The sequence below is a fragment of the Balearica regulorum genome, chromosome 5, assembly GCF_011004875.1.
Source record: "Balearica regulorum gibbericeps isolate bBalReg1 chromosome 5, bBalReg1.pri, whole genome shotgun sequence".
NCBI lineage: Eukaryota > Metazoa > Chordata > Aves > Gruiformes > Gruidae > Balearica > Balearica regulorum.
In genome coordinates this window covers 2,057,413-2,070,020 of record NC_046188.1, presented here as the reverse complement: position 1 = coordinate 2,070,020, position 12,608 = coordinate 2,057,413, and the positions used below count along the sequence as shown (strand labels likewise).

The following is a 12,608-nucleotide window of genomic DNA, read 5'->3' as shown; positions in this document are numbered from 1 at the left end:
TCTTGTTCCTCCTTTGATGATGCATAAAAGAGAACTTCATTTTAATTCTAAATGTTTATTAAAATCACAGTACTGCCTCCTTGCATAATGAAAAAATGGTTTTTGTGAGATAATTAGTGGTCCAATTAAGATATTTGTAAACCTTAAGCACTGTCCAGAGTGATCATTCACAGGCAGCCCTGAGACATACCAGCAAATAGACAGACGTTTCATTATTGCAGTAAATTGATTATTTTTGTGAGCCATTATCTTTGGAGTTTATCTTTGAAAGGAATAGGTGAACAGAAGGGACAGATAAATGCTGGATTTTGTTAAAAAGCATTTCTTTTATAGTTCTATTTTAGTACTTAATGTGCAGAGATTTTTCTTTTTAATTCTATCCCTGGGAGCCGCCGTCCCTTCCCATCGCACAGCTTGCAGTACGGCCGGCCGGGCCACCTGGCTGCGTGTCCTGCAGGGAGGGTGATCTCCGGCTCTGCAGCCCATTCCCTCCCCAGCTCCTCTTTCCCCCGGGAAATCTGATTTCCCCAGGATATCTCCATCCACCGCGGATTGACTTCAGCTGGGTTTCTTGGAGCAGACGCCCTCTTCAGCGGCCACGTATTGCGGAGACTCTTTATTCTTCTCCGGAGGGCTGTGGAGTCGGCTCATCATCCCGCGTTGCATATGGCTCATGGAGCTCCTCAGCATGGCTCCTACGAGATCATCGAAAGCTAATTTGGCTAATTTGCCGCTGGCTGTGTATGTTCTGGGTTTAAAATGTGCCTCTTCAGAGAGTGACTGCAGAGTAAGGTGGTGGTGTAAGGTATTAGAAGTATATTGAGCTATAAACACTGGTTCAGGAATTATTTTACTGTCTAAACAGATCGCTTGTCCAAGCTCCCACCATAAAATCTGTGGTTGATGTTCATGTCTTCACTCGCAATTAGAAGTGGCTCGTGCCCAAGAAAACACGGGCTGCGGTGCTTTCTCTTCTCGTTTGTGTATGGGCAGGATGGCACACAGGGAACCGGAGTGATGAGAACAGAAAGCAACCGTGAAATCAAGACATGCTTTCCTTACAAGTCACTCGATTTACCTTCCACATGAGTAACTAGATAGATCCCCTTTCATGGTGATGAAAGGCCATGGAAAGGTTAAAGTAAATTCTCTTGGCTTCAGCGGTGTTTCTAATCGTTTGGCTGGATCAGCACGTCTCCCCCAGGGCTCTGCTCTTCTCACCTCTGGAGACCCGTTCACATACGCTCCCTGGTATTCCCCAACACTTCTCCGAAAAGAAATGTACATTAAGGGTATGCTGAGCAGTTTTCGTCTCTGATTACAGAAATGTCTAGAGGACCTGAATAATTATCGCTTGCTGCCCTTCAAAGGCTAAATGAGCTTGCTTAAATACATTTTGTATACCAGCTTGGCTTCCTGTACCACAGCTCAGCCTACCCTGTCTTAAAAGACCCTCCATCACATGAGGAGTATGAATCATGAACAGGGACCGAAATGCATGTCTCGGGCAGAGGGTGATTAATATTAGAGATTCAGACCTTCAACTTCATAAATATTAGAGAAGGAGGATATGCAAATAATTTCACCTCTATCTCCTAGCCAGTGCAGATTCTTCAGTGTTCCTTATCCAGGCTGGTTTTAAATTACTCAAACAATGTGACTTCCAACACTTCTTTTGGGAGATTATCTCAGAGTAATCTCCAGTACGGATTATTTCTTGATATGCAGCTCAAACACTCCTTTGCTTTGCTTTATCCCTTAATTACGAGTTATTACCATTAGTCCGTTTTAAGCAGCCTGATCACTAGCCCAGAGCCCATCAGCGCTGACAGTCATTGCTCCAGGGCTTTGCTTTCTGCCTGTTGTCTCGTTGTCTTCTGCCCCAACGAATGGTTTCTGTGTAAAGCAGATTCTGCCTTCTGCCATTGCCTCTTTGGCGATTAATTAAGCTATCTGGAGGTTCCAGATAGGTTCAGCAGCTTGACTCATCAGGATTTCAAAGATCTGGAGTAGACTAGAACTAGTTTGTGTCTACCCAGAATACACAGTGAAGAAACGTATTAGGCTCATGCATTTTGTTTTCTTTTTCTTTGAAAGAGGTACTTTGGTCCCGTCTGCGTTCTCCTATAGACAAGGTGACTGCTGGATCAAGGATCCTATGGAACTACAGTAGAGCTACCACAGGGGACCAGACAGAAGGGTCTAGTCTGGTTTCCCACCTCCAGTAACAGCAGACACGTCTGCCTAGGGAGCAGTTTAACGAGAAAGAAAAAAAAAGAGGACAAAAGTAGAGTGATACCTTCTGCTGTCTGACCTTCTGGTGAGTCAGCGATTTCGGAGGCAAAGGTTGTCTCAGACCATTTTATTTAAGAGTCAGGAGCGGACATATATCCACAGTAGCCCTCTTATGCATGTGCCTCTGCCAGTATCAAAGGATAATAGTATGTGTTTTTAAAGTAGGCACTACTTTAGTGTTACTAATGCTTTTGTTTTTCAAGTGATAACCCTCTGCTTTAGGAAACAGATTTAACTGCTAAGAGTATTAACTTTTTTTTAAGCCACTTGCTACATGAATAAGGTAATGTTTGTTGTTTCAAATATAGGGTATAACTGATTTATTATTCTGCACAAGCAGGAACAGAATTGACCTTTATTTGGAGCAGGCTCTGTAGCTGGTGCTGCAGGAGACATGCTGGTGCCTCAGCGAGGAGGGCTGAGCCCCTCCGAGCCTCTGCCTGTGCCACAGCAGCACCTGCCGGGAGAGGGAGGCTGGCACATCTGGCAGCACCCCGGCACAGGTGGCGATACCTTGGCACAGTTAACAGCACCCCAACACATCTGGCAGCACCCCAGAACAGCTGGCAATACCCTGGCACAGTTAACAGCACCCCAACACATCTGGCAGCACCCCGGCACAGCTGGCAGCACCTCAGCACATCTGGCAGCACCCCGGCACAGCTGGCAATACCCCGGCATGGCTGGCAGCACCCCAACACATCTGGCAGCACTCTGGCACAGCTGGTGACACCCTGGCACACTTAACAGCACCCCAGCACAGCTGGCGATACTCTGGCACAGCTGGCGATACTCTGGCACAGCTGGCAGCACCCCACCACAGCTAGCAGCATGCTGGCACAGCTGGCGATACCCCGGCACAGCTAGCAGCACCCCAACACATCTGGCAGCACCCCAACACATCTGGCAGCACCCCAGCACAGCTGGCAAGACTCTGCTCACCTGCCTGGCACTTCTGCTGGCTGGGCTGGCACGGCCCTCGGCTCGCCCCACCGGCAGCACCCTTGCTAGCACACCCTGGTTCGGGCACGTTTGCTCGCACACCCTCGCACCTTTGCTCTTGCACTTTAGCTCGTGCGCCCTTGCTCAGGCATCCTTGCTTCTAGTAAACAAGTGACAGGACAAGAGGAACCGGCCTCAAGTTGTGCCGGGGCAGGTTTCAATGGGATATCAGGAAAAATGTCTTCACCCAAAGGGTTGTCAGTCCCTGGGACAGGCTGCCCTGGGAAGCGGTTGTGTCACCATCCCTGGAGGGATTGAAAAGTCGTGTAGATGTGTGGATGGTTTAGTGGTGGGCTTGGCAGTGCTAGGTTGGGTTGTAGTAAGGGAAGAAAAGCTTTGATTATTTTCTCCTCAATTCTGTAGTTCTCTCCCTGCCTCAATCTTCCCGATTTCTCTTTGGGCATTGCAATGATTTGAGTTTCTTTTGTGGCTTTTTTTAGCTTTATTGCTGATGAAAACAAGTCATAGATGATCAGGCTGCCAGTGCCTGTCAGTTGGTGTGTCGCAATTCCCCACACCCCTTGATATTTTTTGACCCTGTAGCTAATTTAAGCCAAATTTGACAGCGGAATAGACATCTTGGAGATAAATAAGTACCTGCGAGGTTGTGAAAATAAATAGCTGGGTATAAAAAGGGAAACCCTACCAAAACCTCTCCCTGAACAAACATTAAGTTCTTCTTCCTAATTAGACATCGGAGAATCAACACGCGAGTAGGGGGGACCCGTAGCCGTAACCGCTGTGGTGGGGCAGAGACAGACTTTGCGGGAGCTCCCGGTCATGGGTGCTGCAGTCACAGAGGAGGCAGTAAAGCTGCAGCCAGGCTTCTTATTTACGGCATTGCCCATGAAATGATTTGTTTCACCAGATGGCCCTGTCCCACCCCTCTCCCTTCTCTGTTTCCAGTAACAGGAACATTAATAAATACAGTAAACCATAGTAATATATTGGCTGGCTTACAAGGTGACAGATACTGGTTGTGTTGCAAAATGCCCAGGAGAAGATGAGTCCGGGTGTTTCAGGGTATCTTTCCATCTGGGGTCCTGACGCAGCCTGCCGTATCAGCCTGCCTGCAGACCTCGTAGTCTGTGTCCTTATCTTGGCAGTGTGCAAGTTTTGCAGTGCTGTTATCTCTATTTTTCAGAAAGAGAACTGCGTTAAAGAGAGGGTAAATGACTTGCACACCATTGCACAGGACCTTTTTGGCATGCCCTTTTTTTTTTTTTTGCTTTTTTTTTAATTACCCCAAAGATGCATGTCCTGTGCCATTCACTCTCCTTCCTCTCAGATGCCTCCAGAAGCTACATGTGACCATGAGAAGCAGGGTCTATTCTTTCCTAGTTTCTTCCTTATATGATTCATAGTTTGCTCTGAGCGTACAAACTTCTGAATTTCCCCTTTCTCTTGGTCTGAGACGCCGTTTCTTGCAGCTGGCCAGCTCCCACAGCTGGAGCTCAGGGCTGCGCGGTGCGGCTGCGTGGGAAGCAAGTCCGCATGGGCCTCCGGTTGCCCTCACACATCTCTGCTCTCCTTCCTCTCTAGGTCTGCCTCGTGGACACGCTAAACTTGTCTACTAACTCCTCCCGTGACAAGCTTAGTGAAGGAGTTTCTTAAACCAGAAGAACATTGTAGATGTCTGGGCAGCAGCTCCTCAATTTATTTGTATCCCATCTCCGTTTCGAGTCCAGGGTTGTGTCAGCCTCCGCACATGAAGCTGGATTTGCTGCCTCCTCTGTCTCTTTTTGTCTCTATTCCGTGATGTATTGCCTTCATAGGCAGCATTTACGCAGGACCGCTCGCTGTGCCAAAGGCGAGTCTTGCTCCTGGCTCAGCACTTGAGATGAGAAGTTACAGCCCTTGCCCCAGCCAGAAAGTGAGTGATTTCTGAGGCTAAGACAAGGCGTGATTTTACAGTCCAGACCTGTTGCTTTGATGGCAGTCTGGAAAGGATGGAGTCTGGAACAGGCTGCCAGCACAACATGTCCCCAAACAGGTCTACATGGACAACCACCAAAGGGAAAGCTCACGTCCTGGCCCACGGGCTGCAAGCAGAACTGCAGATAGCGCTGTAGGCTGGTACCTAGCAGACAGCAGACCTTCTCCCTCTTGATAATGGTATTTTGTTGGAGGGCTGTGACCCCATGGTCTCGGCCTCACAGTTCTCACGGTCAGTGAATCCCTGAGACAGGAGAAGGTTGTGCTTCCCCGGGGCAGCTGAAGGTGCCAGAGGGGCAGGGAGCAAGAGGAGAGCTGCGAGGCAGCCTGCAGCATCCCTACCAACTGGGTCGTGCTTTGATCAAAGCGCGTTCACAGCAGGGAGCAGAGCCACTGTGCAGAGGGGAACGGACAGAGTAAATGGTTTTTTACTGATCCTGACAGAGCTGTGTATTATTTGAACTAAGCTGAGGAGCCACAAGCCAGGTGAGCTGGAAGAAATGTTCGGAAGGAGGCTCCTTCCCGCAGGCAGGCGGTGCACAGTGTGCTTTCAAACCTTTCTCTTTAAACTGTATTTTCCTTCTTGGAAAAATAGCTTTTTCAGTTTAGTCTGTGCTTTCATAGAGCATTGCTTTAGCAAGTGGTGGTTTGGTGTCTGTTTGATATGCCCGTTTTCAGGAGAGAAGGTGGAAGAAGGAGATGCAGGTCCAGCACAGGTACTGCGTGCTTTGCAGCACAGGCGTGGGATGTAGAAATGAGGGAGAGGGAAGGGCACATGCCGGTGGAGGGATGCAGTCAGAATAGCTCGGAGAACCACAGAGCAGCGTTCATCTGCTCCTTCTGTCTCATCCCTTGCCACCTTCAGTCCCCTTTCCCCTCTGTATTTTTTCTGTGAGCTCTGGTAGAGCTCTGACTAGGCTGCGGTCATGGCTTTCGACCACTCTCCCTTCGCTGGCATGGACCATCTCGTGTCCTGCAGCCCTTCCTCACCAAGGGCTTTTGGGCATCTTCCGGGGGTGGTTCTCCTCTGGGCTCCCTCCAGGTGATCCAGGTCTCCTGGGCACTGGCCTGTGCACAGGAACTGCTATGCCACACATGAGTGCAAGTGAAAAATAAGAATATTTATTAATGTTGGGAATGCTTTATTAAGCAGTTTTTATCTTTTTTTTTTTCTTTTTTTTTTCCCTTGGTTTTTTTTGAAGTAGAAAATAATTTTTCCTTTACTCTCCTGTGGAAAAAAAGTTATTTCCACTTTTGCATGTCCCACCAGATTCAGAAGGAGTTATTAAAGCCTTCAAAACAGCTGAAACCAGCATTTTGGTCCCTATGAAAGTCCCTGATTTAAACTCTGATTCCTAGCAGGCTTGTCAGGTCCATAGACACGGGGTAGGTCCCGGGGGAAAACTGGGACTGTTTCTCCCTGGTACAAGTCTGTTGTTTCTGTCTCTGGAGGCCTGAAAAATAGCCTTCAATTATTTTTTCCTGCAGACAGGAGTTGGGGTGCAGGCTGTATTTTGTCAGTCCTGGCATTCAAGCGAAGTAGTTGAGGGCAGGACAGCATGGAGAGTTTATGCTCGTGGGGGGGCTTGCCGTTCAAACAGAAAGCATCTCTCCAAGTGATTCAGGACAGAAGATGCGTAAGGGCAGCCGAGTTTTCAGAAGGCACAAAAGGAAAGAGAGGGTGAGCAGTGTTTAAATCAGGCTTTTCCATTTCTTCACCCACCATGTGGCAGCCCGTGCCCTCCCCTAAGCGAGCGTCTGCGGCGCCGAAGGCACCACGTGTGATCTGGAGATCAGAGGCAGCTTCAGAGACGGAGCTTTCGTTTGTGTTGCGCTAAGAGAGGAGCAGGAGATTGGCTGTAATCCCAGTATAGGTATGAAGAGACGGGAACGATAATTGGACATGGCAAAACTGTTCTCGTCATGCCGGCGGAGCTTGCAGTGCTTAGTAATTGTGAAATGCTGTCACCTCAACGACGGAGGCAGAGGGGCCACCTCTGATGGGACCGATGGTGGAAGCTCACTGGGATGCCCGTCGTGCAAACACTGATGCCTTTGTCAGGGATGCCACGACATTTCTGTCCTGACCAAGCACCTTGCACAGCAGCATCTCTTCCGTGGCGAGCGAGCTCTTCTCCTCGCTGCCGTGGCTGATAATTCAGAGAGGCACTGGGGGCAATTAGAAAGTCTCCGTCTTGCAAGACTGTGGGGAGCAGGAAGGATGGGTCCTTGTGCATCGCAGCTCACTGTGCGGCTGTGCCAGGTATTCCTGCTCCAAGGGGATGTCTAACTCCTGCTGGAAACAGATGTTCACATATTCCTTCCGGATTTGTTAATGCAAATCTCTATGAAAAAATACCACTTTGATAAACCTCCTGTGATAGAGAGATGCCAACTGCATTTCGGTTTCAAGTCTTGAATTCTGAGCTGATTTCTGAATTGGCACGGTTCTTCATTGCGCGGCCATTACGAGCTGGATAAAACCAGCAGCCAGTCAGTTATAAAAAAAGGGGTTTTACTGCCAAATACTCGTAAAAAGGAAAGCCATAACCTGCAGTGATAAAGTGCTAGCTGCGACCGGTGGTCCAAATGCGCTGATGTGCGCTGGTACGGCGTATTGCCATGTCAGAGACGCAAGTAAGTGTCATAGCTGGGGCTGTTAAATCTTATTTTAACCACTTCAAGCAGCTGAGCACCTCGTCTCACAAATATAGTAGCATTGCACAGTCTTCCGATATATGTAGTCACTAGGCATTGCTGTCTGTGTATAAATTAATTCTTCAGCTATAATTATGACTGTACAAGCAAGAAAGCCACCTGATATCTCCGTAATGCTAATTGTTGAACCATTTCTTTTTCTCCTTTGAAGTCCCACCTAATTTGACTGTTCCTCAAGAAAAGTCACCCCTGGTCACCCGGGAAGGGGACACGATTGAGCTGCAGTGCCAGGTGACAGGGAAGCCCAAGCCCATCATTCTCTGGTCCCGAGCAGACAAGGAGGTCGCGATGCCAGACGGGGGGATGCAGACGGAGAGCTACGATGGGATCCTGAGGATAGTGAACGTGTCCAGGGAGATGACGGGAACCTACAGGTGCCAGACCAGCCAATACAACGGGTTTAATGTGAAACCCAGAGAAGCTTTGGTACAGCTCATTGTACAGTGTAAGTAGACCCTTATTTTCTTTCCATGTGGTTTTGCTGAGAAAAAGAAGTTGATTTATTCCTCCCCTAAATTCACAGCAGCAAGAGTCTTATGGTTGGTACGTTTTTGTTGCTGTGTTGTTTGGCTCTGTAGTTCCCTGATTCCATGATTTTAATGTAAATATGGAAATAAAAATGACATAGGAGTCCCATTTGTATTAAAAAAAAAAAAAAGTGTGAGGCAATCATTATTTTTCCAATGCCTAGCTTTAAATTTCTTGACACAGGAACAAGCGCATGAGATAGGAGGACATATTTCTATAAACGCAGATCTAATACTGATCTCATTTGTTAATACCGTGTAAAACAAGAGGAAAAAAAATGAGAGAAAGAGCTGTTCCATCTTAGCTGATCTGCATGCAGATCTGCAAAGTCTGCTCTGACTCTGAACACAAACCGTCAGAATGGGAAGGAAAACATAAGGGGAAATCAATTATTTTGGAAATGCTCAGCATTTATTATTGGAAAATGAAAAGTCTGGTTTGATACGGTTTGTGGGAAATAATGAGCCATTCTTTCTTGCTGTGTATCCGATAAAGATGTTCACTGAATGACTTTCGTGTGTCTGTTGTATAGTTGGTACTTATTTTCACTTTTTTTATAAAGTGGCTTGTGCAGCCCTCATTTATTCTGGTTTCAGATGCTCAAATATTATGGCAGATTTGCTTTTTTTAACAGTGTTCTGTGCTCAGCACAACTGACCTCCTTTGGGGCCTCCAGGGATAAGATGCCTCAATATACATAGTTATTAGTAATAATCAACTGATTTGTTTTTTCCAAGGTCTGTTGTATAACAAATTATTTATGCACTTGATTACATGTTGTGGTATCTGCAACGCTTTCATCAGAGCTATTTACTGGTGTGCTGGCACAGCTTTTTATCAAAGCACGCTTCTGTCCCAGCCAGCCGTCACATGGATTAGTGACACCAAGAGCTTCCTGAGAGTCAAGGCTGCAGGGAAGCTGGAGCCTTCTCACCGGGGCTTCGCCCGGTCATGGGTTCATCTGCATCAGGACTGGCTTCATCCTGCCTGCACTGATGTATCTAAATTGGGAGCAGAGGTGTCTTGGGCTCCATCTCTAGAGGTTGCAGAAAATGGCTTGGATCTTAGATAATCCTCCAGAGAGGTCTTTACCTATAGAGCATAAAAAGATCACAGGGGGATTGGTCTCCTCCTGATGGCAGTTTTAAAGCATGCAGATTGTAGTAGACTGGTTCCTGTACGAATGGGCTGGACCAGCCTGCACGAGCTGCCGTAACTCAGAGCTGTGGTCGCACTGGGGGGCCCTTGCTGGCACAAGAACTTTTACTCATGTCATTTTTTCCATGATCATGGTTATTGTGATGATGGCTTTTGTGATTATCATGACTAAGACTACTGATGACACAGCTTCTCTTTCACATCTCTTATAACAAGCCATCGTCATTATAGGTGTTTAATTTTAGCTGCACAGAAAAGGTGATTTACAGAAGGTAAACGTCATGAAAAGGTAGAAGATGAAAGATGAGGAAGGGCAGAATGTAGGATGTGGGATGTCTGTCCCGTAAATGGATGTGTCACCAGGGCACAGGTCATTGTCAGGGCTGCTAGAGCTGGTGGTACCGTGTCCTGGGCCCACGCAGCAGGAACGGTGCAAGAGAGGAGGGGTCGATGCTGGGGAGGATGCAGAGAGCAGCAGCGCAAAACCATCGCAGGGATTTTCAGTTGCTGCAGTTTATCAGGTGTATGCACAGAGGCTGGATGTGGCATATTTTGGCTACCACAGCTTTGCTAGGACATGTCTTTGCTCTCCATTGCAAACATTAAAAACACAAGAAAAGATTGCTCAGTACGGTTGTAAATTAAAGCAAGGCAGGGTTGTGAAAACTTGCCGTGATACTCCCCAGCCTGTCACTCTCGGGACACTGGGTTGGGACAGCTCGGGACGATGGCAGCAGCGTAGCTCATGGAAATGGTCGGGTAAGACTAGTTCCTCAGAGAGCAACAGTGGTGGGTGAGAAAGGTGATAATGTGCAAGATTTTTGGATAGCTTGGACTAAAGATTGGCCTAGGTGGTGTTGCAGGCCTTGATGATCTTGAATGGCAGAGAGGAGGCACGAAAACAAACTCAGTAAGAGCTGATCTGCAGAGTCCCCTGTGAATCTGCAAAAAAGAACCACTGTGCAAACAGTGGAGCAATGGTCCTCATGAATAAGGAGGAGGGAAAGTGGCTTCTTTCCCCTTTTCTGTCACTGATTTACTGTGAGAACTAGAAAAGATTTTGTTTTCTGGCCACTTGGACCCTCCATCTTAGCCATTTAGTTTATATTCTCTTTTTGCCAGTGTACATCATCTTTCCCATATGCAGAGTCCAGCATGGTTAGTATAACATCCTGGTTTGAGTTGGTTGCAATGATGTGTGGATGATGGACATGTGGATGATGAAGGCTTCTTCAAGTAATTCAGTTCATGTACAAATAGGTGTGTGGAGGGTGTTTCTGATAAAACAAGACCTTCAGTGGGAAAGCTCTGGAGGTAAATCCAGTCCTGCAGTTACAAACAACAAACCCACAAAGTAATGGCTGGGGCAAGCTGGCCATCCCATCCCCAATGCCAAGACTTTCTTATCTCAGTCCTTGGGAGCATTATGAGCCCAGAAGGAGCTCTGTTACGTGTGTTTTCAGGTAATAAAAGTAAATTTCAGCTTTGCTTGCTTTTTTTTTTTTTTTTTAAAATCCTCAGAAGCTCAATTCACTGGGAAATACTGGAAGAACAAGTATTCAGAAGCACGCTTGACATGGCTCTGTATAACAGCTGCGATGTGTCCCACATTTTGCCCTGGAAGACTTTATTTCAAATCTTTGAAAGTCATAGAAACTCTTCTGTTATCCAGTGAGCTCTGCATCACTTACCCTGCTCTCTATTTCAAAGCCTTTAAGCAGATGCTGTTACTTTCTTCAGCAGGGAGGTGGTGTAGTTTAGCCCCAGCCAGTAACGGAGCACCACGCACCCCCCACCCAGTGGGATGGGGAAGAGAATGGAAAAAAACCTCATGGGTTGAGATAAAGACAGTTTCATAAGATAACAAAGGAAGATGATGAAGGTGATGATGATGATGAAGGTGGTGATGATGATGATAATAATAATAATAATAATAATAATAATAATAATAATACCAAGTGATGCACAAATGCAATTGCTCACCATCTGCAAAAACCCCTGATGCCCAGCGATCTCGCCTCCTGGCTCTCTTCCCCAGTTCTGTCTGGACCATGACGCTCTATGGCAGGGAACATCTCTATGGCCTGCCTGGGTCAGCTCTCCTGGCTCTGCTCTCCCAGCTTCTTCTGTGCCTGGCAGGGCCTAGGAAGCTGAAAAGTCCTCGACTTAGTGTAGACACTACAACTAGCCAGCAACAACTAAAACATCAGTGTGTTATCAATATTATTCTCATCCTAAATCCAAAACAAAGCATGATGCTGGCCACTAGAAAGAACATTAACTCTATCCCAGCTGAAACCAGGACAGTAGGTAATCATGCATTTCATGTTAGAGGAAGAGATGGTTGAGTCTGGGTCTTGGGGAATGTTTTCCAGGATGTGGATGAGGACTTCATTGAATCACAGGATGGTTTGGATTGGAAGGGACCTCAAAGCCCATCGAGTTCCAACCCCCTGCCATGGGCAGGGACACCCTCCACTAGGCCAGGTTGCCCAAAGCCCCATCCAACCTGGCCTTCAACACTGCCAGGGAGACAGGGGCAGCCACAGCTTCTCTGGGCACCCTGTGCCAGGGCCTCAGCACCCTCACAGGGAAGGATTTCTGCCTCCCATCCCATCTCCATCTCCCCTCCTGCAGCTTCAGGCCATTCCCCTTGGCCTGTCACTCCCTGCCCTTGGCACCAGCCCCTCTCCAGCTTTCCTGGAGCCCCTGCAGGGACTGGAAGGGGCTCTAAGGTCTCCCCGCAGCCTTCTCTTCTCCCGGCTGAACCAGCCCAACTCTCTCAGCCTGTCTCCATAGCAGAGGTGCTCCAGCCCTCAGATCATCTCTGTGGCCTCCTCTGGACTCTCTCCAATAGCTCCATGTCCTTCTTGTCTTGAGGACCCCAGAGCTTTCCACCAGCTGCACTTCTTCAGGACGTGAGCCAGTCCCTGGTGGACCCAGTGGGATAACTCCCGCTGACATCCAAAGGC

The 12,608-nt window shown here is 47.7% G+C and overlaps 1 protein-coding gene across 1 annotated transcript in view; it reads left to right on the top strand.

The window, feature by feature from the left end:
- The window catches only part of MDGA2 (MAM domain containing glycosylphosphatidylinositol anchor 2), a 383,424-nt gene that overhangs the window by 247,196 nt on the left and 123,620 nt on the right, over positions 1 to 12,608 (top strand). The window contains exon 8 of the mRNA XM_075753135.1: positions 8,102 to 8,395. Within this exon, the coding sequence (XP_075609250.1) occupies positions 8,102 to 8,395 (294 nt within the window). The remainder of the gene's footprint in view (positions 1 to 8,101; positions 8,396 to 12,608) is intronic.